The sequence below is a fragment of the Sander lucioperca genome, chromosome 8, assembly GCF_008315115.2.
Source record: "Sander lucioperca isolate FBNREF2018 chromosome 8, SLUC_FBN_1.2, whole genome shotgun sequence".
Classification (NCBI taxonomy): domain Eukaryota; kingdom Metazoa; phylum Chordata; class Actinopteri; order Perciformes; family Percidae; genus Sander; species Sander lucioperca.
The window spans coordinates 18,527,177-18,552,361 of record NC_050180.1 but is presented as its reverse complement, the minus strand read 5'-3'; the positions used below and the strand labels follow the sequence as shown (position 1 = coordinate 18,552,361).

General features: G+C 38.6%; 3 protein-coding genes and 1 long non-coding RNA gene across 11 annotated transcripts in view; 2 read left to right on the top strand and 2 right to left on the bottom strand.

Annotated features, from left to right (window-relative positions):
• col4a2 (collagen, type IV, alpha 2) overlaps window positions 1-8,327 on the top strand; it is a 78,822-nt gene extending 70,495 nt beyond the window's left edge. Inside the window, exons 40-48 of one of the 2 annotated variants that reach the window (XM_031295269.2) lie at window positions 1,006-1,131; window positions 1,271-1,387; window positions 2,155-2,316; window positions 2,969-3,067; window positions 3,176-3,322; window positions 3,603-3,719; window positions 4,128-4,319; window positions 5,234-5,520; window positions 6,995-8,327. In XM_031295269.2, the coding sequence (XP_031151129.1) occupies window positions 1,006-1,131; window positions 1,271-1,387; window positions 2,155-2,316; window positions 2,969-3,067; window positions 3,176-3,322; window positions 3,603-3,719; window positions 4,128-4,319; window positions 5,234-5,520; window positions 6,995-7,249 (1,502 nt within the window). In that variant the 3' untranslated portion in view covers window positions 7,250-8,327. The remainder of the gene's footprint in view (window positions 1-1,005; window positions 1,132-1,270; window positions 1,388-2,154; window positions 2,317-2,968; window positions 3,068-3,175; window positions 3,323-3,602; window positions 3,720-4,127; window positions 4,320-5,233; window positions 5,521-6,994) is intronic. The other variant, XM_031295278.2, reaches the window with a different exon arrangement.
• On the bottom strand, window positions 8,274-13,296 carry rab20 (RAB20, member RAS oncogene family). The gene is made up of 2 exons (XM_031295553.2): window positions 12,890-13,296; window positions 8,274-9,563 (listed from the first exon to the last, which is right to left on the bottom strand). The coding sequence occupies exons 1-2, from the start codon at window positions 13,077-13,079 to the stop codon at window positions 8,962-8,964; spliced, it is 792 nt and encodes a 263-aa protein (XP_031151413.1). The 5' UTR covers window positions 13,080-13,296; the 3' UTR covers window positions 8,274-8,961.
• Window positions 13,297-17,018: 3,722 nt separating this feature from the next.
• Window positions 17,019-17,651, bottom strand: LOC116047134. The gene is made up of 2 exons (XR_004104335.1): window positions 17,314-17,651; window positions 17,019-17,179 (listed from the first exon to the last, which is right to left on the bottom strand). It is a non-coding gene; the product is annotated as an uncharacterized LOC116047134 (long non-coding RNA).
• Window positions 17,652-24,048: 6,397 nt separating this feature from the next.
• naxd (NAD(P)HX dehydratase) overlaps window positions 24,049-25,185 on the top strand; it is a 7,199-nt gene continuing 6,062 nt past the window's right edge. Inside the window, exons 1-2 of one of the 7 annotated variants that reach the window (XM_031295160.2) lie at window positions 24,064-24,404; window positions 24,989-25,185. The exon at window positions 24,989-25,185 is cut by the window's right edge and continues 356 nt beyond it. In XM_031295160.2, coding sequence (XP_031151020.1) covers window positions 25,022-25,185 — 164 coding nt within the window. In that variant the 5' untranslated portion in view covers window positions 24,064-24,404; window positions 24,989-25,021. The other 6 variants (XM_031295159.2, XM_031295178.2, XM_031295184.2 and 3 more) reach the window with 6 other exon arrangements.

The following is a 25,185-nucleotide window of genomic DNA, read 5'->3' as shown; positions in this document are numbered from 1 at the left end:
CTAGAATATACCAGAAATGTTGCCAGTTAAAATGAGTCAGATATTACTTTCTTACTACTTACTATAGATAACTTAGGCAAGCCACATATTTATATAACAGATTTTAGCAACAAGGCAATTCAAAGTGCATTACATAGCATTTAAAAACAATTCAAACATTTATTGAAGAGAATAGCTAAAATAGAAATAAGACTACTAATACCTGTCCCATGTAGCTATATAGTCTCTAGTGTAGTAGTACTATGGGAAGGCACCTGGGTTCTTTTCTTTACTTTAGATGGCGCTATTACTGGTACTAACTAATACTTGTTAGCAATCTATGTTTCTCAATAAAATTAAAATAACTGGCGGTGCCTTCAATATGATTTAGTTAAGTTTTGTGTTAACCTTGTTTACTCTTTTAAATTGTAACTCAGAATGAAACCTCATGTAAAAAATCTAAGACCCAACTCAATATCTAAATGAAATTTAGCCAGGGCTACACATGTATGAAATACAAGAATACAAGTTATAGTGCAGTGTACGAAATTAACATATAAACAATAACGCATCAGTATTAAAAAGCCTTCAGCCTTGATATTAAAGAACTGAGAGTTGCAGCGGACCAGCAGTTTTCTGGGAGTTTGTTCCAGATATGTGGTGCATAACTTACAACTTAAAGGCCCTTGAAACTTTTTTTCTCAATCAACTTCTTACTATGAATAATGGGCTCCAATGTGAACATACACTTGTCTGTAAGTTACAAGAGTTTTTGTTATTTCTCATGAGAGATTTTTATATTTGTTATTTTCTTTGTGCTCTCTTGGGGGGCAGGGCTTTGTTAGAAAAAGGTGACGTCACATACTTCTGTGGTCACTGTCAATCAAATCTGATCAAACCACATTCACACAGTCCTCATGTAGTAGCATGGGTTTTTAAATGTTAAACTCTTAAGAAATAATTGTGTTTCTGTTATGTAAAGACCTCAGATGTTAGACACGTGTTTCCTGTTTGTATTTTAATCAGGTCTGGATACCATTGGACCAGCTGGGGAATCAGGAATCAAAGGAGAGAAGGGAGAGGGTGGTGACCCCAACAGCCAACCAGGTGCTCCTGGCACAGCGGGTTTAAAAGGCTTCCAGGGACCTCTAGGTCAGCCATTACTCTTCTGCGTTAATAGGAGTCATCTGATAAACCGGATGAGCTCTCAATAAAAGAACCAATGATTCACAGCAACACATAATGTATGTTTTAATTGAGTTTAAGACAATCCCATGTTTCACTTGTTCAGGTGACCATGGTCAACCTGGACCGCCAGGATTACGCGGCCCTGTAGGACCGAACGGGACCCCAGACAGACCAGGACCCAGTGGGGATCCTGGTTATAAAGGACCTAAAGGGTACCAAGGTGAGAAGATACAGTGGCATCAAAGAAAGGTATTGTTCAAAGAAACAGAGCCATATAGATTGAGATTTTGGGCATTGGCCATGGACACTATTTTCATTCTATTGTGGAGTTTTTTTATGGAACTATATAGTGGATAAATTTACATACTCAGAATTTGGACGCTCCGTTAAAATAGCAGACAGTAAATGTAGTTCACTAGATACTAAATAATGAGTGATTTTGGAAATAGATTTTGATCTCCTAACTATCCATGTGTGTTTTCTGTCAAATAGGAGCTGGAATTGGTAGCTCAACAGCAATTCAATTCCATTCATTTCAGCAAGTTGGTGCTTAAAACCAAGAATACAAATAATCATTTTACAACATGAAAAATTATGTTTTAAACAGTCTAAAGCTGGAAAATTGGCACTTGAATTCCTGGCCAACAGGGAACATCTGGGTGGGAAGAAGCAGCTCTAACAGTTGATAGTAGTAATTGTGACAATGACAACAGTAGCTGTAGTACCATTAGCATTAAGAACTGTATATTAATATAACTGACCGTGGCTGTAGAAGTAATAGAGTAAAATACCAGTTTCAGCTTTAAGAAAGAAACTAGTTATTCATTTGAATATTCAGATTCTACGTAAGTTACTAGGTTTGAATTGATGTTTAAAATGAATTGTTAATGTTATTAAAGAACTGACAGAAGTGTCACTTCAGACTGGGTTTGGTTTTGACCTTATATACTAACTATATTTATTAACCCTAAATGATTTGTTTCTCAGGTTTCCCAGGAGCCAAAGGATTTCCTGGTGTGGATGCTCCCCCTGGAGAAAAAGGTGTACCAGGAGTACATGGGTTTCCTGGACTCCCTGGAAGGAAAGGATTTAAAGGAGATCAAGGTTCATTTGGATACAGGGGGCCAAATGGTGTCTCTGGGAAGAAAGGTAAGCATTAAGTATTGGATCTTTTCTAGGATAAGCCTTTAACAGTAGCTTTTGTTCAAATAAAAATGTTTGCAGTTTAATCGTGCAACAGAAAACTCAGATTGGACAGATAGTCTAGCTGTCTGGATTTACCCTGCAGTGATCTGAGGAGCAGTTAACCATAGTCTTCATAAATCCACCGGAGTTTAGAATGCCAACACAAAGGAAGTGTTAGTCAACTGAAATTACTGGCAGTTCAGTTGACTTAACTTTATTGCCATGACAACATTAATTGGATCTTGGCTCATAGTGCAAGACATCATCCAATACAGCATACGGAACCATCATGTCAATAAGACTAAAATATGATGAGCTCAAAATAAAGTATACCTTAAAAGATTTACAATTCAAGAGTCAAATAACCTAAACATGTTAGAATCAATATTTAAAATGCGACAAATTATTGCAAAGAAAGCCATAAGTTAAAAAGAAGATGTACCTTAAAGAGCCAAAGATGGCACTGCCACTGTAAAGTAATAAATGCTTTGCTGGCATTCAACTGAAAATTATGTTTAGGTCTGTAAAATCGTATTAATGCACATGTCTGCAGCTTGATAATATGATCACAAGCTACGGTCTGTGTACAGTTCTTGAGACGCTTTCTTTCTGACAGGAGTGAAAGGAGAGCAAGGAGTGATGGGAGTTCCTGGTGTTACTGGTGTGAAGGGAGAAAGAGGGCCATCTGGTCCAAAAGGAAACACTGGACCAACAGGTAAATGATCCACTTTCACATAATATACAGACTGCTCACTAGTTACCAGATATGTGCTTTTGTGTTTGTTTTCTGTCTTGGTCATTACATTATCCTTCTGTGCTTCAGGTGTTCGTGGGATCCCAGGAGACCAGGGTCCTCTTCCAATTCCCATTAGAATTCCAGGAGAGAGAGGCCCTCCAGGTCCGCATGGTATCCAAGGACCAAAGGGGGTCAAAGGGGAAACAGGGCCACAGGGCCCCCCTGGGGATACAGGTTAGTTATTCTAATAAAATATTTGTTGATGGAGTGCCTTTTTAGCTGAGTGGCTACAGTGAATGCTATATCCCGGGTTTGATTCCGGCCTTGGGGCTTTTGTTGCATGTCATACCCCTCTCTCTCTCTCTTTCCCCCATTTCTTTACTGTCTTCTGTCAAAAAAGAGTGAAAATGCTAAAAAAAAAATAATAATAATAATAATAATAATAAACATTTTGTTGTTGAGCATCACTAAGTGAAATGTCCAGCTCAGCAACATAATTTTTTTTTCTGTACAGGGTTCATGGGACCCATTGGGCAGAAGGGCATGCCGGGGATTGGTGGTAGATCAGGAACGCCTGGATTTCGTGGAGAGCTTGGACAAATGGGCCACCCCGGTCTGCAAGGCATGGAAGGTGCGTTTCACACAGTGGGGCAGGTTAGGATTAGGGTTAATAAACCTGGATTAAAGGATTTAAAGTAGGTGGAGACTTAAGCAGGGAACCAGTTACCAAGAGGCTTTTTATTGTTATTTTTTGTGAAAGCCGGTTTAGTAAATGAATAAGCACTAATAATTACTATGTAATTGTCTTAGCAGAGATGGTTGACAGGGTTTGAGGGAAGCCATGAAAGCATTAGACCACATGCATGAAGGCATCCTATTTACAGATATATAAGTAAAGTCTACAGTGATGTATGACTTGGTTGCATGATGCATATTTCATCCATCTTACACAGTACTACATCGATCAAGTGTGTACAGTATGGGTATGTATGAATGCATTATGTGATCGATAATTAGTCCATTCCTCATTCCTCAATAGGTCACCGTGGAAACCCTGGTATCCGCGGGTTACCTGGTATGCCTGGCCGCAGCGTCAGCGTGGGTTACTTGCTGGTGAAACACAGTCAATCAGAGCAGACGCCCATGTGTCCTGTGGGCATGTCGAAACTGTGGGACGGCTACAGTCTGCTGTACTTTGAGGGCCAGGAAAAGGCCCACAATCAGGATCTTGGTAAGTCAGTGTGAAGTATAAAATTGTTTTACAGTATGTTGTTGTTCTTGGTGACTAACCAATCTGAAAGCTCTGTAGGGTACAAATATGATTTTGTTACGGGGATTTCCACTAGAATGGTCATCAGTGCATTGTGTATACATAATTATGCCAGTGTGAGTTTGTTACAGTACAGTCCTGTCAGATCAGACATTGTGATCCAATGAACCAGAAGACATTCCACAGAGCAGTCAGGCTCAATAGATCTCACTGCTGGCACAGTTAGAGTTGGGGCCATTTAGACCAGCCGGTGTCCTCACTTTTAAATCAATGTAACCAGATTTTGTCTCTAAATGAATTAACTATGCATAACAGGCAGAACGCCGATGGAAAATAAAAAATCACTTTTGAAGCTCTGGTCTAAATTTGACAGTTTGTCTACTAAATGTGAGAAATTCTAAAACCAGAAAAGGAATTGGGCAAAAGTTAATCTCCAATCTTACCTCAGTGCTGTTTTTACAAAAGTTGATACAATAAGACCACAGAGACCAGTGGTGAAAGAAGTACAGTACTTGAGTAAATGTTAGTTACATTCCACCACTGATAAACACTGGGAAACTACTACTTTGTCACACCACACATGGCTGGATACACTTCCAGATGATGAAATACTTTCTCCAATTTTGGAACTATGTAACTTTAACAAATAACACATCCTTCCTATTACAAATTAAAAGGTGACTACATCTAGATCTTGGACTATAATCAATTTTTTAGTCTTTTTCTTTTTTCTCATACTTTTAATGTTTTAAATATGTAATTGTAATAATAATAATAATTTAAATTGATAATTAAATTTAATGCTTTAAATTGAGTTTGTGTATGAAAATGTGTGCCATTTTGCAAAGTATATTTTGGTTGTTTGTCCTTTTCAGGTTTGGCTGGCTCCTGCCTCCCACGGTTCAACAGCATGCCCTTCCTGTACTGCAATCCTGGAGACATTTGTTACTATGCCAGCAGAAATGATAAGTCCTACTGGCTGTCGACGACTGCTCCTCTTCCCATGATGCCTGTAGAAGAGGGAGAGATCAAACCGTATATCAGCCGCTGCTCAGTATGCGAAGCTCCATCAGTTGCCATCGCAATCCACAGCCAGGACATCACCATCCCACAGTGTCCTGCGGGCTGGCGCAGCCTGTGGATCGGCTACTCCTTCCTCATGGTGAGTTCTGGTCTTCCTATGGACGTGTATAAATGGCTTGTTCCAAAAAGTGAAGAAAAGGTAGCACATATCACTTTTTGGAACATGCTTATTGGATTTTGGGTTTAGATCTCAAGAATCTCCATTCTTGAAGCGCAACCTCCTTTTTCAACTCAGTGTATAAATAGCTATTTGCAAGCTACCAAACCAAAAGACAATGGTCAATAAGATTTATCAACCATTGTTTACTAATCATGGGTACTACTACTCAGCTTGTGAAAACAATTGAGTAGTAGTATTCTGTGTCTCTGGAGGAACTTTGAGAAATTTGAAAGAATCTTAAATTGGAGACTATAGATTTATAACAAAATGCCTGCGATACGAACTGGGAATGTGGACACTGAGGGATGTGAGTGTTTACCAGACAGGGAAGGTTCATTCCATTTTATTTCATCTTTGTCTTTCATCTTTGTCTTATTTTTAATAATGTAAATCTGTATTTTTATTTTTAACCAAAAGCCCTACTAGGGACAAGTGTCGTGAATTAGCTTTAGCTAAAAACACTATGATACATACATCAGATAACTGTTGAAGCTTATCTATGTTTTTTGTGTCTGTCCCTATCTAAATAAACCTTTAATAATAATAATAATAATAATAATAATAAGGTCTCATGAAACGGCCCTGTCTTGCTGTGCTGTGGGAAGTGTGGAATGCAGCGTTTTTCAAACTTGACCCATGCTAGTGACTAAAAGTCACAATATCTCTGCCTCTGCTGCTTTGATTTAGACCAAAGTTTTTTTCCATCTTTCTTTTCCTCGTCCCTCAACTTTATGAAAGTACAATACTAACTTGTTGAAGACCCATTTAGGCCTCCTTTTCTCATAACAACGTTGCCTCTTGTTACAAAAAAGAGGTTGCCACTCTTCCCCTACCCTCTATTGTTCTATGTGATTTTGTTTCCTATTATTTTTCATTAATTTGGGCTACATTATCTGCCATAGAAAACATATGTCTTCGCACAACAAACAATCCAACATATTCTGTATAAAATCAGACCTGATAACAATCAGTGTACAGTAGTTTGTCAGGCAAGGCTGGCAATATTCTATATTTTTGTCATTTTCAAACCAACAATGCATTTGCCCGTCTCCTAATGCTTTCTGATTTTCCTACCCTGTCTGTGGCATTAAGATCCAGCCTATTAATTTCTACGGAAGATGAAAATCTTTAAAAACAAGTCACCAATATATATTATTATTTTGAAAAAGGCTTAGTAATTTCTTTTCCGCTGTGGGTTTATTGGCTACAGAGATGATACTTGTTAGTTGATGAATCAATTCAAGGATTTGTTGATAAAAAGAAAAACAATATATATAGACTTATCAATATTATCAATAGACTTATCCTCTAAAATGTTACATGTAACCAAATACTTTAGTGTACATTTGACTTCACACCTGCCTCATTTCCCCTCTCACCTTTGTCTCCACAGCACACAGCAGCAGGAAATGAAGGCGGAGGTCAGTCCTTGTCGTCGCCTGGCTCCTGCCTGGAGGACTTCCGCACAACACCATTCATTGAGTGTAACGGGGCCAAAGGCACATGCCACTACTTTGCTAACAAGCACAGCTTCTGGCTAACCTCCGTAGATCAGTCGTTCCACACTGAGCCGGCATCAGAGACGCTCAAAGCAGGCCAGCTCCTGTCACGCATCAGCCGCTGCCAAGTCTGCATGAAGAACTTGTGAGAGACTCTACAGTATAACGCTGACACAAAGAAGTTGTTGCATTAAAAGTGGTCTAGTGGCGTCTCTCTATCCATGTACTAAACCAAACAAAGGGGGATCTGACATACTTATTTAGATCAATGTAAATGGGAAACATTCTCCCAGAACCACAGAGCTCAGTTATGCAATGACTGTGTGATGCCTTGAGCTTTGAGTGCAATGTCCCGCTGTAGATAAAAACAGGAGAAGCCCCATAATGAAGTCAACAGCATTATGGGAAAACAAGTATTTTTTGTGTTAAATGTGGATTGGTGCTTACTGTTTAACTTATTACCTCAGCTACGATCATTGTTAACGATCAGAGGCCGTACACTACAGCTGAACCAAAGACGCCCATGTGTATGCACTGCTTCAGTTTATCTAGATGTTTTTATTGTTTAGGGTATACAGCCCACCATAAAGCCACTAACACTGCTTCTCAGCCGTATGAAGAATATGTCTTGAACAATTGTGGTTGATACTATTGATAGTATTATCCTGCTTTTATTCCATTGCTCTTACAAAACCTTTTTTTATAATCCGAGCTTTCAAGCCGTTCGGCCATTATTATTCATTTCTCAACTATTGCGAAAAATCATCTGTAACTCTTTTATTTTTCATACACCATATGTTCACACAATGCACTGATTCTCTTTGTATTTATACCAGCTGAATGAACTTGACCCCCCTCCCTAAGAGTTTAAACATATATCTTTTCTAATACTACTCATGTCACACTCATTTTACTTTACAAATCTACTAATTATTGAACTGGCCCGAGTTGCCAACAGGACAGAATGTAAACAGCTCGAATCAAAGGTCAAGGTCTGACTGCAGCAAATCCATGCTGTGGTCACTTATCCTGGGATAGATTGGAGTGTTTTACACAATTTAGAAAGTAGGTCAAATGTTCTACTTCTCCTAGATTCACTCGTTTGGAAATAAACTGTTTGATTAGACCAGGAATATACTGACAGTTAACTGTAACGTAATATTGGTAATTTTCCTTACATGATTATTTCATTGGATTGTAAAGATTAAATGTTGTTTGTTATAGTTCTGATTGTGTCGTTTTACTCTCACAATCTTAACCTAATCTGGCAGACTGCAAAATAAAAAAAATTATTATGACAGTGTAGTTAAAAATGTGACAGGTTTATTAACACTTATTAAAAATAAATCCAAAAGTGCCCAAAAAATATAAAGATCAGTATCAATGCTAGTAACAGAGCATAAAAGAAAACAAAAGTGTGATTTGTGGAAACCTTAAAAATACAACTATAATAAACAGTGCCACCCACCTAACAATTAGTGCTGATAATTTGTGACATTCTCAGTCCAAAACATTAACAAAAAGCAGTGGTTGACTTCTTATGTGTGTTATTTGCCCACAGGTACATCTTTGGGATACAAGTGCGGTTCAGTCGTTGGGTTGAAAGGCTTTAAAGCATAGAGCGATAACGCAACATGCGTTTATTTCCCTTCCTTCAAATGTCAGCGGACACTATGAATGCTAACTGCTTTTCCGGACAGAATCAAGAATGTGTGTTTGTGTTACTGGGAGGTCATTAATGCTATTGGTTCTCAGTCGAGGCAAATAAGTAGTACCATCACAGTATGTATTCGGTACGCAGACCAATCTCTTGATTGTCCTTTGTTAAAAACAAGTCTCTGCTGGTAACAGCGTCTAGCCCCTAGCAGCAGGCAGATCTGGCCCGCTTGTTGCTGGCCCCTCTGCACTCCTCCAGGTCCACTGTAGGAGACTCTTGGTTCTCGTTTCTCTTCCGCAGGATGGAAGGCAGCACCAGATCAAACAATGCCTCAAACAGAGTGTCCACATTGTAGCCCGTCTTGGCACTTGTCTCGAAGCACATCTTCTCTGCAGGCAGGCTGCTCTTTTCCTCCAGGCCCTTGTAGCGCAGTATTCTCCCATAAAAAGCCACTGCATCCTCAGGGGTGACCTGTTTGTGTAGCGTTATCCCAGAGAAGGAAGCAGGGGAAGCCGGGGGTGTGGGGCAAGCACACAGCACCTGTGGTTCTGTCCTCTCCACCTCACACTCAGTTCGGTCCTCAGGCGCCACATCTGAGTCCTGGGACAGCTGGGCATTAGGGTCTGTGAGATCAGCCTTGTTGCCCACTACTGCGTAAATGCAGTCATGGTTAGCAGTATCTGTCAGGGACAGGAAGCGCTCCTCCAGTTCAGCTAGGCTCTGCCAGTTGGTGACGTCATAAGTGAGAATGACAGCGGCTGCACCTCGACAGTACATTGAGCCCAACCCATGGAATTGTTCACGACCTGAGGAGACAGAGAAAAGTCTGACCCAACTCAACTTGAAAACAGCCATGAACAGCACTGCAGAAGGACACAAAACACTCAGAGTTGTGCGAGACAGTCAGCAGTTTGAAAACAGAAACAACCTTTGTTGTTGAAATATGCAGGATTCTTGAAAGGGCACATTGTGTGTGAATACTTTGCCACTGGGGGCATCTCTTGGATAATACACAGTAACCAGGTCATCAGGTACACCTAACTACGTTTCTTTTCTTTTTTTTTTTTTTTTTTTTAAATAAGTAATTGTTTTGTTTATAAAATGTCAGAAAATTGGGAAAGAAATCACCATTAAAATGTTCCAGAGCCCAATGATGATCTTCAAATACCTTGTTTTATCCAACCAACAGTCCAAACCCCAAATATATTGAGTTCATTATTATTGCAAATGCTCATATTTGAGAAGCTGGAAACAGAGTGTTGGACTTTTTTTGCTTGAACTATAACTGGAATGATTATTTGATTATCAAAACCGTTTTTGATTCATTTTCTGTCAGTCGACTAACTGATTAATCAACTAATCATTCCAGCGATAATGCTATCTCAAGTGTATTAATTGCACTAATTCATCACAAATACCTTATGGTATACATCACAATACACCGAAGATCTGAGGTAGGAAGTTTGCTTTATTTTTATTTTTTTTACATACTATTGGCTGACTGACAAAAAATGTGCTTCTGGAAATTACTATTGTATGTAAGTTTGAAAAAAGTAGGTTAAAGCATGGGGAGTCACGTCTTCCTTTCCCACCCCTGTCATATGACTATTTAGAGGAACAGGGTAGGCAGCTTAAACGCCTTCATGGGGTTTTGAAACTAAACTAAAACAGGTGAATTATCAACGAGAAAATAAACAGACAGCCTGTTTACAATGTGCTGAGCCAAACATTGGACAGGTTTAAGTACAACCCTTACAACTGCCACTCTTTCAAAGCTTTATGGCCGACACTGATAGGCCTGCAGCAGTAACCCTAAAATGACGCCGCGCTGATCCAGCATTTCTCTACCACAGTGACTAAATAAAACGAACACAACAGCCTCCTGTCAGGGGTCATGCAGTTGGAGAACACAGACAGGAAATTACTTACTGGTGACATGGTCAGCCTTTCCTTATCTCTGTGGCTCACCAACTCTACTTTTGCCTAAGAGGGTTTACTGGAATTCATGTTTACACAATGATGGAATGTAGTGCAGTCATAAGCTTATTCATCAGGAGTAGCTAAAAGAATCACCAAATTATTGCTGCCATAGCCAATACCCACATTAGTGTATTTAAAGTGAAAATGTTTCTCAAATCACGTGAGGCTTCTAGAAAAGCATGAATGTGTATGTGTAAATATTATACGTATTTAAACAGTAAAATAATGGACTGGTTCTGTGTATAATAAATCTTCCAGGCAAATGAACAGTAGTTTATATAACAAAGGTGTTACCAGGTACAGAGCATAAAGACTGCTACTGCAATCGTGTTACTGTACCAAATAATAGTCTCATGTAGTGCTGAAACAAATAGTTTATAATCAAATTCATTAGCCAACAGAAAATTAAATCTTAAACAATTGTGAATCATTAAATCATTAAAACTGCTCCCCTCGTTACTCATAGTCCAATTTCCCTTCTACTCTTTCAGTCACCAACACCTAACCTCTTTCCTTCTCGGTTCCATATCGCCATCATTTAAGTTCGCTGGGTTTTTCAGCAACTTATTGAAAACAAATCTGTTAATAGCATTTCAAGATTCATTTGATTTATCTGATAGAATAAGGTCCTTTGCTATTTATCTGTTGACATGTAGGCTGCAGCACATGTAAACAAGCTTACCTACTACTACTCATATAACTGATAACATAACTGATATATGTTTTAGTAAGAATCTGTGCAGCGTAGTTTTAGCGGCTCTCCGTTGAGGTTTAAGTAGTTAAAATCAACGTGTAGACATGTAAGCTCTGTATGTGTGAGCATTACTGCAGAAGTACACAGATGACAATGGCCTTGATTGGGTCAGAAGAGTCCAATGTTGAGTAATACGGCCCATGACAAAGCACACCGTGATAGTATGACTTCTGCGTTGTTCCGCAAGCAGGAAACACAGAGTGAAGGGACTTATTATGTGTAGCATGATACATTTTTAATAAAACAGTATTAAGGTCACTGCAGAATAATACATAGGGCCTTAAAGTGCTTGTTAAGGAAGCAGGCATTTGCATGGTGGGTGATTTTCTGTTAGCGCACTAAAAATACAAATTTGAACAATTAAGGGATAGATAACTCATAACGTTATAAGGGCTTCAAATGCATTTTAGCACATGAAAACCTAGAAAAAAAACAATTACTGTCATTATTAATAAATCAATCACTTTCTAATTAAATAATTTATATTTTATTTTAAATAATATTTAAAAAACCTGACATCTTTGTTATCACAAATTATCAGAAAGTGTAATAAATTAATGAATCATTATAATTGATTAAATTATAGCATTTATAATTAAATTTAAACTGATATGAGATTGAGCAATACACCCTGAGGAAGGCTCAAGCCGACACGCGTTGGTGTATTTTTAATATCTTGCCCTATTTATTAAAGGCCTTTTTATCACTTATTGTAACCAACCTTGAGTGCCTTTTTTTAATTTGAGATTTACTTGATAAAACTGATCAAAAAAAAGAACTGACTAATTTTATGTTTGACTAAGTGACCAACAGACTTTACTTTCATAACAGTTTATTCTATGTTTTAGGAATAGTCAATTTTTAAACAATACATGGAGTTGTTTATGACTTTTGTGTCTCATATTTTCTTTTCTTTTTTATTTGTACCATTACATTGAACTGTTATCTTTCTTTTAAGATTAAGGTTCAATATACTTTACTTGTAGCAAATAACTTTGGACTAACTAAATGTATTGTTGAATGAATGAATGATGAATTAATATTAGCCTATGTGTTGTATTATGAGGTTGCTTTTTATCCTGTTTTGACCTCAAATGTTTTAATTGTGCAATACTTTATAGGACATGGTATTGTTAATTGTTTCATATCTTAATCTATAACTTTTTACATGTGAGAATAACATAATAATTTAGATATCACAGGCGGGTTTGCAGAGGGTCAACAGTTGTGCCTGTACAGAGCACTGAGCGGTCACATCCCAGAGACTGCCTCAGGTGGTGGGATCACGCGTTATCAGGTAAACAAACAGTTAATAAACAGAAGGAATGAGACTTGATAAGAGTTTAAAATAGAATGTGAAAAAGTCTAGAGAAGTCTAGTAAAGAAAAGAGGTATTACCGGCAGTGTCCCATATTGAGATATTGTAAGGTCCCCACTGTTTGAGGAAAAACGCCCCTCCAACGGTGCTGACGGTGTCTTTGAACTTTCTCTCCATGTACCTGTGGAGCAGCGACGTCTTCCCCACGTTCATGTCTCCCAGGAGAACAACCTTGACGTCGGGCTTCTTCATCTTCGACACCTCGGGCATGATGCTGGGTCGCGTCCCGCTACAGTGGCGCTTTATCCTCTCTCTTAATCGTATAAAAGAAACTCGGTCTAGCTCGTAAAACTGTCAGACTGGTCGCGAATTCCTCTTACAAACGCCATTATATGAACGAAAGTTGATTTAACTATGCAGCGTCGGCTCATTTTCAATGATTGATGTTGCCTGAATCTGAACTTCAAAAAGTAACTGAGGGGAAACAGGAAGTAGGTAATGAGCTAACGATGCGGTGCTTTTTTACCCTGAGATGCGCCTTTCAGGTTCAGCTGGCAGGCTGTGTTCTCTTAATACATCCATGGTGTACGGGCCCAGCAGTCTACCGTGTTTTTTTTTTGTTTTGTTTTTATAAAAAAAAAAAAAACAGAACAAAAAAGGGGGAGATTAATATCCTCAAATATAAATTGTTCTGAAATGTTACAACAACAAAAACAAACAATTATATAGGCCTAGTTTTTGTTTTTGTTTGTTTTAAAATAAGAACGTCACAAAATCCATAGATATACTGTCAGTATAAATATCTATGCACAAAATCCAGCAAAAAATAAATAAATTGTAGCAACACATCAAATGTTCTTGGAACATTAAAAGTTCCCATTTGTCAACTAAGTGAATAGTCATATTATTGAAAATGTGTCAAGATAAGAGGAACATTTCAACTTTAGAGGACAACCAGTTCTTTATAAAATGCATGTGTATATATACACACTGAAAGAACACATGATATAGTTCCTACCACAGAACAGAAAATACATGGTGCAATGGAACTAGTAACTAGAAAGTACATTTACTCAAGTAGCCTACTGTAAGCTACTTAAGTACAAATTTGAGGTAGGCCTACTCGTACTTTCCTTGAGTCTTTTCTTTTAAGGCCACTTTCCACTTAAATATTGTACTCTTTATTCACTATATTAATTTGACCGCTTTAGTTACTAGTTACTTTACAGATAAAGATTTTTGCACACAAAACACATGTAGTTTGTAAAATACGATGTTTTATTATAAATTGAATTACCCAATAATGTAGGCCTACAATTGTACAGATGAAATGATTAGCCGAATAAACAATTAGTTGATTGACGGAACTCTTTTGATTTACCTACAAGGCCAAACTCAGGGCAAGATGTACACGCAGTCTTTACGCCTGATTTGTCATATTGGACTTTCGGTCACAACCGGTGGGCGGGTGGTAGTTTTCACTCGAGCTTGGACCATAGACTGTATATAGAAGGCTTGGACCAGCTTGACACACAGATAAGATCGCTATCTGAGGTAGAAAGTACTTGATAAGTTCCTCAGACTGCGGAAATAACTCAAGCCAAAAAGTTTTTCTACTTTTACAACTCCGAGCTCATTCGACAACGTTTGAGTCGTATTGAATGATTACAGTAGGCTAGATTTTATTCTTCAAAACTGCCATCTGTATATGTAGACTTGTTTTTCATTTTCAGCTGACCTTTAACCCAATTTCATCATTAAAATGCGTCCAAGTACTGTCGTATATGGGGAAGTGGGCTATTTGTGACAACACTTGGTTAGATGTTTCTACTTTTCTGCTAAGCATAGCACAACAAATGTAACAATATACGTTTATGACGATTTTACAATAAGTTTGACTTGTTACCATGTACAATTTATTCAGCATTTTAGAATGAAATGTTAATGTAGAGGATATTGTAAAAGTATACGTTTGTATATTTTTGTTCCCAAATGCTATTACTTTTTGTGAAGTTTGATTTTCCGTTGCCACACTGCAAAAGAAAAGTGAATGTAAAAAAGCACAATGTTATGCGTGCAATTATTTCTGAGCAAAGAAATGTAGTGAGGAATAAGCATGTTTATGATTTACTGTAAGGCTAAAACATATCTGCGTCTACAAACATACAGCCCAAATGTGCAGGCCTGACATTGTACATGTACACCTGGTATGAACAGATTGCCAGCCTATTTGAACATATTAATAGTGTGTATACACTCTCTAGAATGAGTGTCAAACAGAAATCTTGCAAACACAATGCATGTCATACATTCAAATGTATTCTTATATTATCTGTTTCACCAGGGGGCAGTATCACAATTTACCAAATTAATATGGAGATAAAATAGAAACATGGAAACAGTTTAAAACCCAGAGATACATAAAAAAAAAAAATTAAATAGCCTACATTGAAAACAATATAAAGGAACTGTCTATGTACTAGCATATATATATATGCTCTCTTCTGAGATGATCTGCCTCGCGCTCAGGCAGGAGAAGGGCACAGACCGCAGCAGCTGTAAAACGGACTTTTCTTTATCTTTTCTTTCCAGTTTTCGGACTTGTTGAAGTGATGTGTGTAGCCCAGAACGTAAGTTAAAACTATTCTGTAGCTTGCTAAACTGTCATGGGTTTTACTGCCTCGTTATCTGTGTAAATGTTAAAACTACGTTTATTCATATTTCAATAAGTGTTCGGCTACTACGTGGATAAGTTTCGTCCGTGTTACGACGTGACATTCATTTGGCAATATTATCGCCTTGATAATATTGCTGTTGCTGTGTTTCTTATTGCATAGCTGATAGATGTGCAGATTGTTTGGTATCATTTGTGCAGCCACGTGTTGATATTCAGGTTGTGTTAGGGCAATTTGCTAGTAACGTGCAATCACCAGTAAACAGACTAGCGCTGTGGAGCCACGTGCTCAGCTATTAAAGGTGTATTACACTGTTTGCACCGTCATGGATATGTGTGCTGTAATAGATGTGGCTTATTCTTAGTTGTGTTACTGAGCAATATGTTACATTTATGTTAATTATTACTGAGAAATGAATGTAATTCTTAGTATTGTTTCTTGTTATATGCTGGTGGCTATAACATTTAGTTTGGTAAATAATGTTCTTAGTAAGTCAAATGCTTATTAAATTGCATTATTATTTTGCTTATATTTCAGAACCACATCCAACTTCACATGTAACGCTTCATCGTTAACTTCATGTTCAAGTCATAAATAAATCTTCCTGGATCTCAAAGTCAGACATCGCTGGTTCAAGTTCTTACCGGACACCCTACAGCGGACCAGTATTTCAGTAGCCAGTTTTTCAGTAGTTTTTACACTAGTAATTGCATAATGCTCAAGACATCATAGTCGTACCCTTTTCTTTTCTTTACCAAAGGAGGCCTCTGTTGTGTGGTCACAAGTGGGATGAGACATGGCCCATGGGTGACAGCTGACCAAAGTGGCTAATTTTCATGTCCTTTCCAAAAGCACCTTTAGGAGGACAACGAAAATCAAATGTGAGTATTGAATCACAAGTGCACACTGAAAAGACACAGTTTTTGTATTTGGATAAAAGGACACAATTTTTATAAACTGATATTGATCCATTTTCCCTTTGCTTTCGTCGTTGCAAGATTTGTTCAAAAGCAGATATAGTGCTTACATAACTTACATTAGAGGCTGAAAGTGCACATTGCAGGGATCCATGAAAAGGGTTAGAACACTGAAAACAAATAAATGATAGTATTAGTTTTCCACACAGAAAATGTCAGATATATTTATAAATACGTTCTCAATTAATTCGGTCCATCATGAGTTGGTAATACTTATCAGCATTTCCCTGAAGCTTCATCCATCTTCATTTTCTCCAAATCACTTTCCCAACTGTCCACCTGTCTGTCGCACTGATCAAAGCTGCCTCTGCAGTCACTGCTATATAGATATACATATGTAGTACTAGGCCACTACTATTAATATAACACAGATATTACTTGAATTTGTACACAGATATCACTGGAATTTGTACTAATTATCATACACCTTATCCACTATATCAAGTGAATGACAAGACATGCAATCCATAAATTAGATTTTATTTTAAACTACAGTTTTGTACTTCTCCTCTTCCTTTCCTCTTCCATCTTAAACAAAGAAAAAAATTGCAAGATTGTTATTAGTGCTTAATCAAAATAATTTTAAGAGAACAGTTATGGTGAAATCATTAATGACTCATCTACCACTTTAATTGTCTGTGTGGTGCCAATTTCAGCACCTGGCCAATAGCATCTTCCACCTTATCTGCCTTCATTTTATGCAATTTCTGGCATGCTCCTGAAACACATAATAGAGGTTAGAGTTGTCAAACAGCTGTTAACATTGTACATAGGGTTGGGCACCGAAAACCCAAACAATACCCAACCCTAATTGTAATAAGTAATAAAGTCTTTATTGCAATAACAGCTTACCAATCATTGCTTCACACAGTCGAAGCTTACTAAAAGGGCGCTTGCTCTGCCTCCCCTTAAAACTAAAATTTGACCAGAGGTCATTTTTGCCCACCCGGCGGAGCATTCTTCTGACGGCTGCATTCAGATTTGCTCCGCCGAGTGAGCGCTGGTACATAGTCTGAAAGACATGAAGAGATCATTGGACAACAAAACAATGTGATAGAACATTACCAACAAGTTATCTTCATTGCTGGGGCCGTTTATGATCCACTCAGCAACAGTTTCAGCTGTTGTTGTTTGTCGTGTGGCTGTATGTTGTCGATGGTGGCCTTTTTAAACGCTCCTTGTGACAGTCCTGTACACTGTCCTGTGACTCCAAGACTGTCCTGTACACTGTCCTGTGACTCCATGACTGTCCTGTACACTGTCCTGTGACTCCATGACTGTCCTGTACACTGTCCTGTGACTCCATGACTGTCCTGTACACTGTCCTGTGACTCCAAGACTGTCCTGTACACTGTACTGTGACTCCATGACTGTCCTGTACACTGTCCTATGACTCCATGACTGTCTTGTACACTGTCCTGTGACTCCAAGAAACTGTCCTGTACACTGTCCTGTACACTGTCCTGAGACTCCAAGACTGTCCTGTACACTGTACTGTGACTCCATGACTGTCCTGTACACTGTCCTATGACTCCATGACTGTCTTGTACACTGTCCTGTGACTCCAAGAAACTGTCCTGTACACTGTACTGTGACTCCATGACTGTCCTGTAGACTGTCCTGTGACTCCAAGAAACTGTCCTATACACGGTATTATGACTCCATGACTGGTCAAAAAAAAAAAGAGAAAAATAAGTCAGACCAAGTCTGTGCACTGGTCAAAAAGGACAGTCAGTAAACTATCCCGGATTTAGCAAGGTTTACCGAAATTAAACTAAGCTTTGTAGCGACGGCTATATGGTAGAACAAAGTAGAACTACTGCAATTTTTGTATGGCTAACGAAAACACCTGGGGCCTCATGTATAAACGTTGCATACGCACGAAAAGCTTGCGTACGCTGGTTTTCACGGACACTTTGTGATGCATAAAAAAATGTACTTGATGTGAGAATGTGCGGGCCGTCACGCAAACTGTTGAGCAGTCGTGAGAATGTGCGGGCCCTCCGCAAAGTCTTTTCTGGCTCTGTAACGTGGCAAATTTTAACTGAAAAGTGCCGAAAATCACTAAACATTACAAAATAAAGTTTCCACTACAGTTATTGGCATACGTCTGTGACGTTGTCTATGAAAAAACATAATTATATCCGCTGATACGCCATAAAAGTCTGATCATTTATGTGGATAATGTTTCACATCTTTCACACAACTTTTCAATTTGCAGGCTACTTAATCTCTGTTAAACATGAGGACGGGAAATTAATGATAAATCCACTTAGAAAATACTTTCAGTCATCCTCTGTATTTCCCATAGATGAAATATCTTACTAGCAACAAAAAGATCGGCACGGAAAATGCAATAGTGTCTGTGAGTCTTTAGTTGCTGAGGCTCAGACATCCATAGCGAACAGGAGGTGGGACGCACGGATCCATCTCCCCAGGAATAAATGCTGTGTTGGGTGGGCAAACTCATGTGATGTGTAATTGATCCCGTGGATGATTTGTAGGCTATTAAGTGAACAAAGTGTACCCGGTCCACCAAACACTGGGCTGTCTTGACTGTCTTAATTCTGCACATATTTCTGTTACTGTAGTCCTATTTACTATTTCATTATTTCATCCATGCATGGCGCAGCGGATCTGTGCGCACTGTCACCTGCCGTGGAGACTCTGGCCTCACTAACCTCTCCTCCTCGGATCTCCCTCACGCTGGACTCAGTTTCACTGAGCGTACTAACACTTAATAAATAAAATAAATGGCATTACATCAGTGAGTTCAAACTGCTTATTATGCGTAATTTGGACTGACACTGAGATGCATGTTGTTCTGTAACTGGTGTGGCGCTGCCACTATTCTCTTGATTTCCAGTTCGACATTAAACTTTTTTTTTTATTATTTCTGCCATGGTTCGGTGCATTCACCGCCCGGTCACCATTTGCCATTCTGGGCATTTTCTTTTATTGCTTATCCAAGATGACAAACCTCCAAACAGAACATTTTTTTCTCGCCTCCACCTCCGCTATCAGCACCTCAACCTCAGTCTGTTTTTTTCATCTGCAGCGGGATAACCCGTTGTGATTGGACAAAGAATGACGTCGGGGGCGCATTTATAGTAATTTCCATATTCATTTATGGGAGGAGGCAAGGCGGGGTCGGTCACTCATTCATGTGCGCTCAATTTCACGTGGATTGTCATGTATAAAGGAAAGGTGCGCAGGACCTGGCGTACGACCAATTTTATACATGTGAATATTTCTGTGCGTAGGTACTTTTCAAGTTTTGGCTGTACGCCATCTTCTGGTATGAAACCAGTGTTTCCTTTTCAGCACAATTTGTATGGATTTTATAGAGTTAAACCAGAATGAGGGAAAGAAATGCTGTTTTAGAATTATTGATGTTCACTAAAATAAGTAAAATTTGTTCCAAGTGATAAATATTGATAAAAGAACAAATAATGCTTCTTTGAGTTCTGTTTTGTGCCACACAGAGCCTCGGATGTGTCAGAGATCGGGTCCATCTCACCCCCCCTACCAGCTGCAGGAATGGTGACAAACAACCCAGAAGAACAACAACCAACACCACAGCACCTCAGACCACAGCACAGCTAGACACGATAAAGGTTTGTAGTCTGGCTACAGTTCTCGGCCCAGAGGGAAAGGGATGGTGGACCAGTGCTAGCCGTCTGGTTGTGACTTTCAATATCTGGAGATGTACTGTACAAACCAAAGAGCCAGCAGCAAACCACATGCCCTACCCAAAGCCTTGATGAACATTCTGTGATGAACTGATGACGCCTATCTGGAGGTACGGGACAACGGCCAGCAGACGGACTGAGAGAAGGAGGGGGGGAGCGAGAGACCGTCCTGATCTGACACATCTGACGCATTGTGAAAGGCTCAGAACAGCCGAGAAAGGGACTATACACACACACTCACTCTCACACACACACTCACTCTCACACACACACACACACACACACACACACACACACACACACACATACATACACACACGAAACAGTGGTGAAGATTTGTTTCCTACAGTTTGTCAAGTGCTAGTCCTATTCATAAAAGTAATTTGTTTATTGTGATTAGTTTGTAATCAAAAGAGTGGAATGTAATGGCAAAAAATACATTTAAACATGATTTGAATTATATTCTTCTACATGTTGTGTTTAACTTAGAAGATTCCTATGTGGAATAGCTGAAATCGTAAACATTGGAGACACTTTATTTATTTTATTTTTTTGTCTGTGATGCACCTGCTCGAGCTTTTGTAAAACGCATCGAACAATACACAGCTATCATGGCTGTGACACGCTATTTTCTTCTTGTTTTAGCCTTCTGTTTTAGTGTTAGCAGATAAGGTTTAAAGTGGTAACCATAAACAAAGTCTGGGAACGTAATGTGTAAGCTGAACAGATAAAGTACATTAATTTCTCCCTGGATAGTGGTACAAAGGGGAAGAAGCGAGTGGCTCCTAAATGTCTACTATGTTTGATTGTAAGAAATGTTGAGTCATGTTTAGGCAGGGGGTATGTCTTTCTTTCTCACTGAAGATGCATATAAATTGTGTGCTTTTTCTCATTTGTTGAATACACTTTTCCACACTGGGCTGCTGTGCCTTTTGTGAAATTGTGTTACTCCTATATTCTTGCAAGTTTATAATAAAATACAAAAACCTAACTTGGTTTAGTCTTTGACAAAAACCTACACTTGCTGCAAACGAGAAAAGTTTCCACCACAGTCTTCATGAGTAGGAAGGTCCTGTAGGGTAAGTTCTGTCAAGGACTCCTGGAAGATGCTCAGTTGTGATCCAACAATTAGGTAAACCATTTACAGGTAACATTAGTCAGCTTAGATGAACACATAACCATGCCACAGCTGTGATGGAACGCACACACCACGGATCTGGTGTGAATGTATATGTTACCATATTAATATAATTATATATATATATAATCGGCTTGCACTCAAAACTTAAAAAAAAAAAAAATTTAGTACAGTATGGTAACATTAAAGTTTTGAGTACACTAAACATAAAATAAATGTGTCACATGAGTGTTATCTGAAAGGAAATTTATGTCAGTTTAACAATTTTTTTAGTCATGCAACAAAAATAATTAGTGTTTTCTTAACATATTATTCTATGTTATATTAACATAGAATGATCAGGTTACTTAATGTGTATTTATATGTTTATTAAACACAAAAAGTGATGTGTCATAACTTGTTAATTTTATGTACAAACAACAATTAAACAGTTAAAACAACATAACCACATCTATAGCAGAGACAGCATGAGTGTTTGGGTGTGGCTGCCCAAAGGCCCCATGCGAAATAGGGGCCCCTCTAAAGCCACTGATCTTGCATCACTTTACACAAAAAGACCACTAGTGAAGTGACACACCGCAGCTTAATGGCTGAAGGAAGCCTATTACTGCAATACTCCAGCTCTTATCAAACGTAACAGTCACTTAACTCATGGTTACAAATGTAAATCAGCACAACAATGACAATTACCAGGCAACAAAAATTCTAAGCAGACACGTTTAATAAACGGAATTCATAAAGTTACATTTGTATTTCGAACAAACTGCAAACTTTTCAGCAAATTTTAACACAACTCTATTTACCCCCTTGCATCATGGGAATTGACCTGCCAATGAACCAATTGCATCTGACTGCAGTACGATCAAATCAAACATAACACAAATTGTATGTATCCTTTCTATTCAAACATTTTCAATTAGACAAACAAAGAAATGGAAGTTGTTCTGAACCTTTATATTTAACGTTGCTTTGACTAGTTCAAAATTAATTATGTGTACTAAAAAATAATACGTTGGTAAAAACACAAAATATTGTGGCAGTTTTATGGTAAAACAGCACAAAATATTTTAACTCTGGAACTTATGTTGTAATTATGTGTTTTTGTTGTGTTAAGTGAACACAATATTTTCATTTTGTTGAACATGAAAGTGACCGCTTGTCATATGAACATAAAAACATTGAGTACATATTTTGACAACCATTTTTTAGGTTTACTTAACTATAAAAATATATGCTAAGTGCACAGTATATTGTGTTGTTAATTGGCCTTGAACTAATTATGTGATGTTGACGTTATACATTTAAGTAGAATGAACTCAAAAGTCAAAAATTGTTGACTTAACATAAAAAAATAATTGCCAACCTCACATAGGATGATTTTTTTTGTGTCAAATGAACATAAAGTTTTTATGTTGTTTTGACAATCCTGAACATTTGTACATTGTTACGTCCTCAACATGTGGACGTAACATTAAAATGTTGTGTCATGGATGGATTGGGGTTTACAGCGTAAAATGCATTGAATGTCTTGTATAGTTTAATTGTTTATATATACAGTCATGGACCTTTCACACTATTGATCATCGTCCCTGAGTCGCCACAGCGCTGGTTCCAGGCCAGGTGAACATTATCCAAAGCTCACGTTCCATATATCATCTGCGTTCTCTGTACAACTGACCTGTCAGAAGTATTACATATCACTGCTTCACATCAGCAATAACATAACTTTTATTTATATGGACTTTCAGTATCTGGAGATGTACTGTACAAACCAAAGAGCCAGCAGCAAACCACATGCCCTACCCAAAGCCTTGATGAACATTCTGTGATGAACTGATGACGCCTATCTGGAGGTACGGGACAACGGCCAGCAGACGGACTGAGAGAAGGAGGGGGGGAGCGAGAGACCGTCCTGATCTGACACATCTGACGCATTGTGAAAGGCTCAGAACAGCCGAGAAAGGGACTATACACACACACTCACTCTCAACGTGTGGCTTTTTTTTTCTTCCCCACAATTGATTTTGCTTCTTCAGAGTATAAATTCATCCGATATGTAGCTATGCATCATGCTTAGGTGGTTAAAACATGTTATTTTTGCTACATGACCATTTACATTTGTGTATTTTTGGGTCAGATATCAAATCAAGAAGTGAAAACATCATAGGCTACTCTTTAAAGATTATACTTGTTACTGCAAATCACAGTAACAAGTATAATTGCAGTCAGAAACGTGTTAAGGGAACATGCTAAAGGTTAGTTGAAGGTAAAAAAATGCAACCTTAAGAGAACTTTTCCCTGGAGGTTATTTCAAGGTTCTACAAAACTAACCTTTACAGAACCTTTAGGGAACGTTCCTAGAAGGTTAGCTGAAGGTAAAAAAAAAAAAATAACCTTAAAAGAACATTTAGGGAACGTTCCCTAAAGGTTCTTTAAGAGTTCAACAAAAACAACTTTAAGAGAACGTTCCAGGAAGGTTAGCTGAAGGTTACAAAATATTTTACCTTTAGGGAACGTTCTGGGAAGGTTCCCTAAAGGTATTACCTTCAGAGAACCTTTAGGGAACGTTCCCTAAAGGGTATGTGTTTTCTGGAGATATCTCTGCCCTTTTATATTAGGATAAGGATAGGCCAGAAAGCCATTGCTTGTTTTTTTATTTAATGGATGTATTATATTATTTATTGTTTTATTATTGCTATTACATTAATTAAATACAATCTAGCGGCCGTTAGAAGAAGTGCAGCTTTAAGGTACTTCCGCTTTGGCTGCTCAACTGTGGTTGCTGCTCTGTTGACAGATTTCAACCATAGTCTATGATTTCAACCTACTGGGATTCTGGGAATAGGACCTTTCCGATGCGCCTTTAAATGCATCATAAACTGTTTCTTCCTCTACTGGTGCGGTGCACTGTCAAGGCGCCTCGTGATCAGGATCATTTGTGTACAGTGTTGTCAGCGTTGAAACGCAGTCCCAGTTTAGGTAAGACGAACTGTGTACAACAAGGGGGCTGAAGGATGATAAAAACATGCCACAAGAGGTTCAGATGCTCGCCTTCTGCTTTATCACAGTTGTTCTGTCGATTGTCGTCACATTGGTCTGTTTGAACGAGAAAGGTAAAGTGGAGAAAACATTGCGACATTTTATTTCATTGCAATGCCCTGTAAGTTAGCTGCCATGTTAGCTAAGCTACACGCCGTTTATTGGTCGAGGAGTTGACATGTGAAAGTCCACGTTGGCTGTTCAATAAAGGTCTCTAGGACCCCGCAGAAACATGGGCGGAGGAGCAGGCGGAGAAAGGTGAAGTTACCCTCAGACTACTGATCAGAGGTCAGTTTTGAAATTCCACCAATGAAGGTTAAGGTTGTGAAAAGGGCTTGGGATACCGATCCTCAGTCAGTTTATCTCAAAGTACTAAGCTACGCATTTTGCTAAGGACGTAAAAGGATAAACATAGACGGCTAGGCTTTAGCTAGCATACAAATAGTTTATCTATAACCTTACAATATATTGTAATGGTTCACAAGTTGAAAACTATCATTATAACCCTCACAAGTCCTTCTAAGCTACCTAAATGGCCAGTTGTTGTTGTCTGGGATAGCGGCGCCCCGCATCTTTGATGCAGCTAAGCAAATATCCAGACCAGGCGTCCATCATAATCCGCAGTGTCAACATCTCCACTCAACTCCTTGTGGTGCAGGTTATTCCGTAAGCAAGCCCGTTTGGATCCGCTATGCAAGCGAACACAACGCGGGGCTTCTTGTGGTCGGACGTAGAAACGAGGACCTTGTTGAACATCTGGGGGGAGCAGGACATTCAGACGGCGCTGGATGGAAACTTCCGAAACAGCTTCGTGTACCGCGACGTTTCCCGGAGGCTGGGGGTAATGGGGTTTGA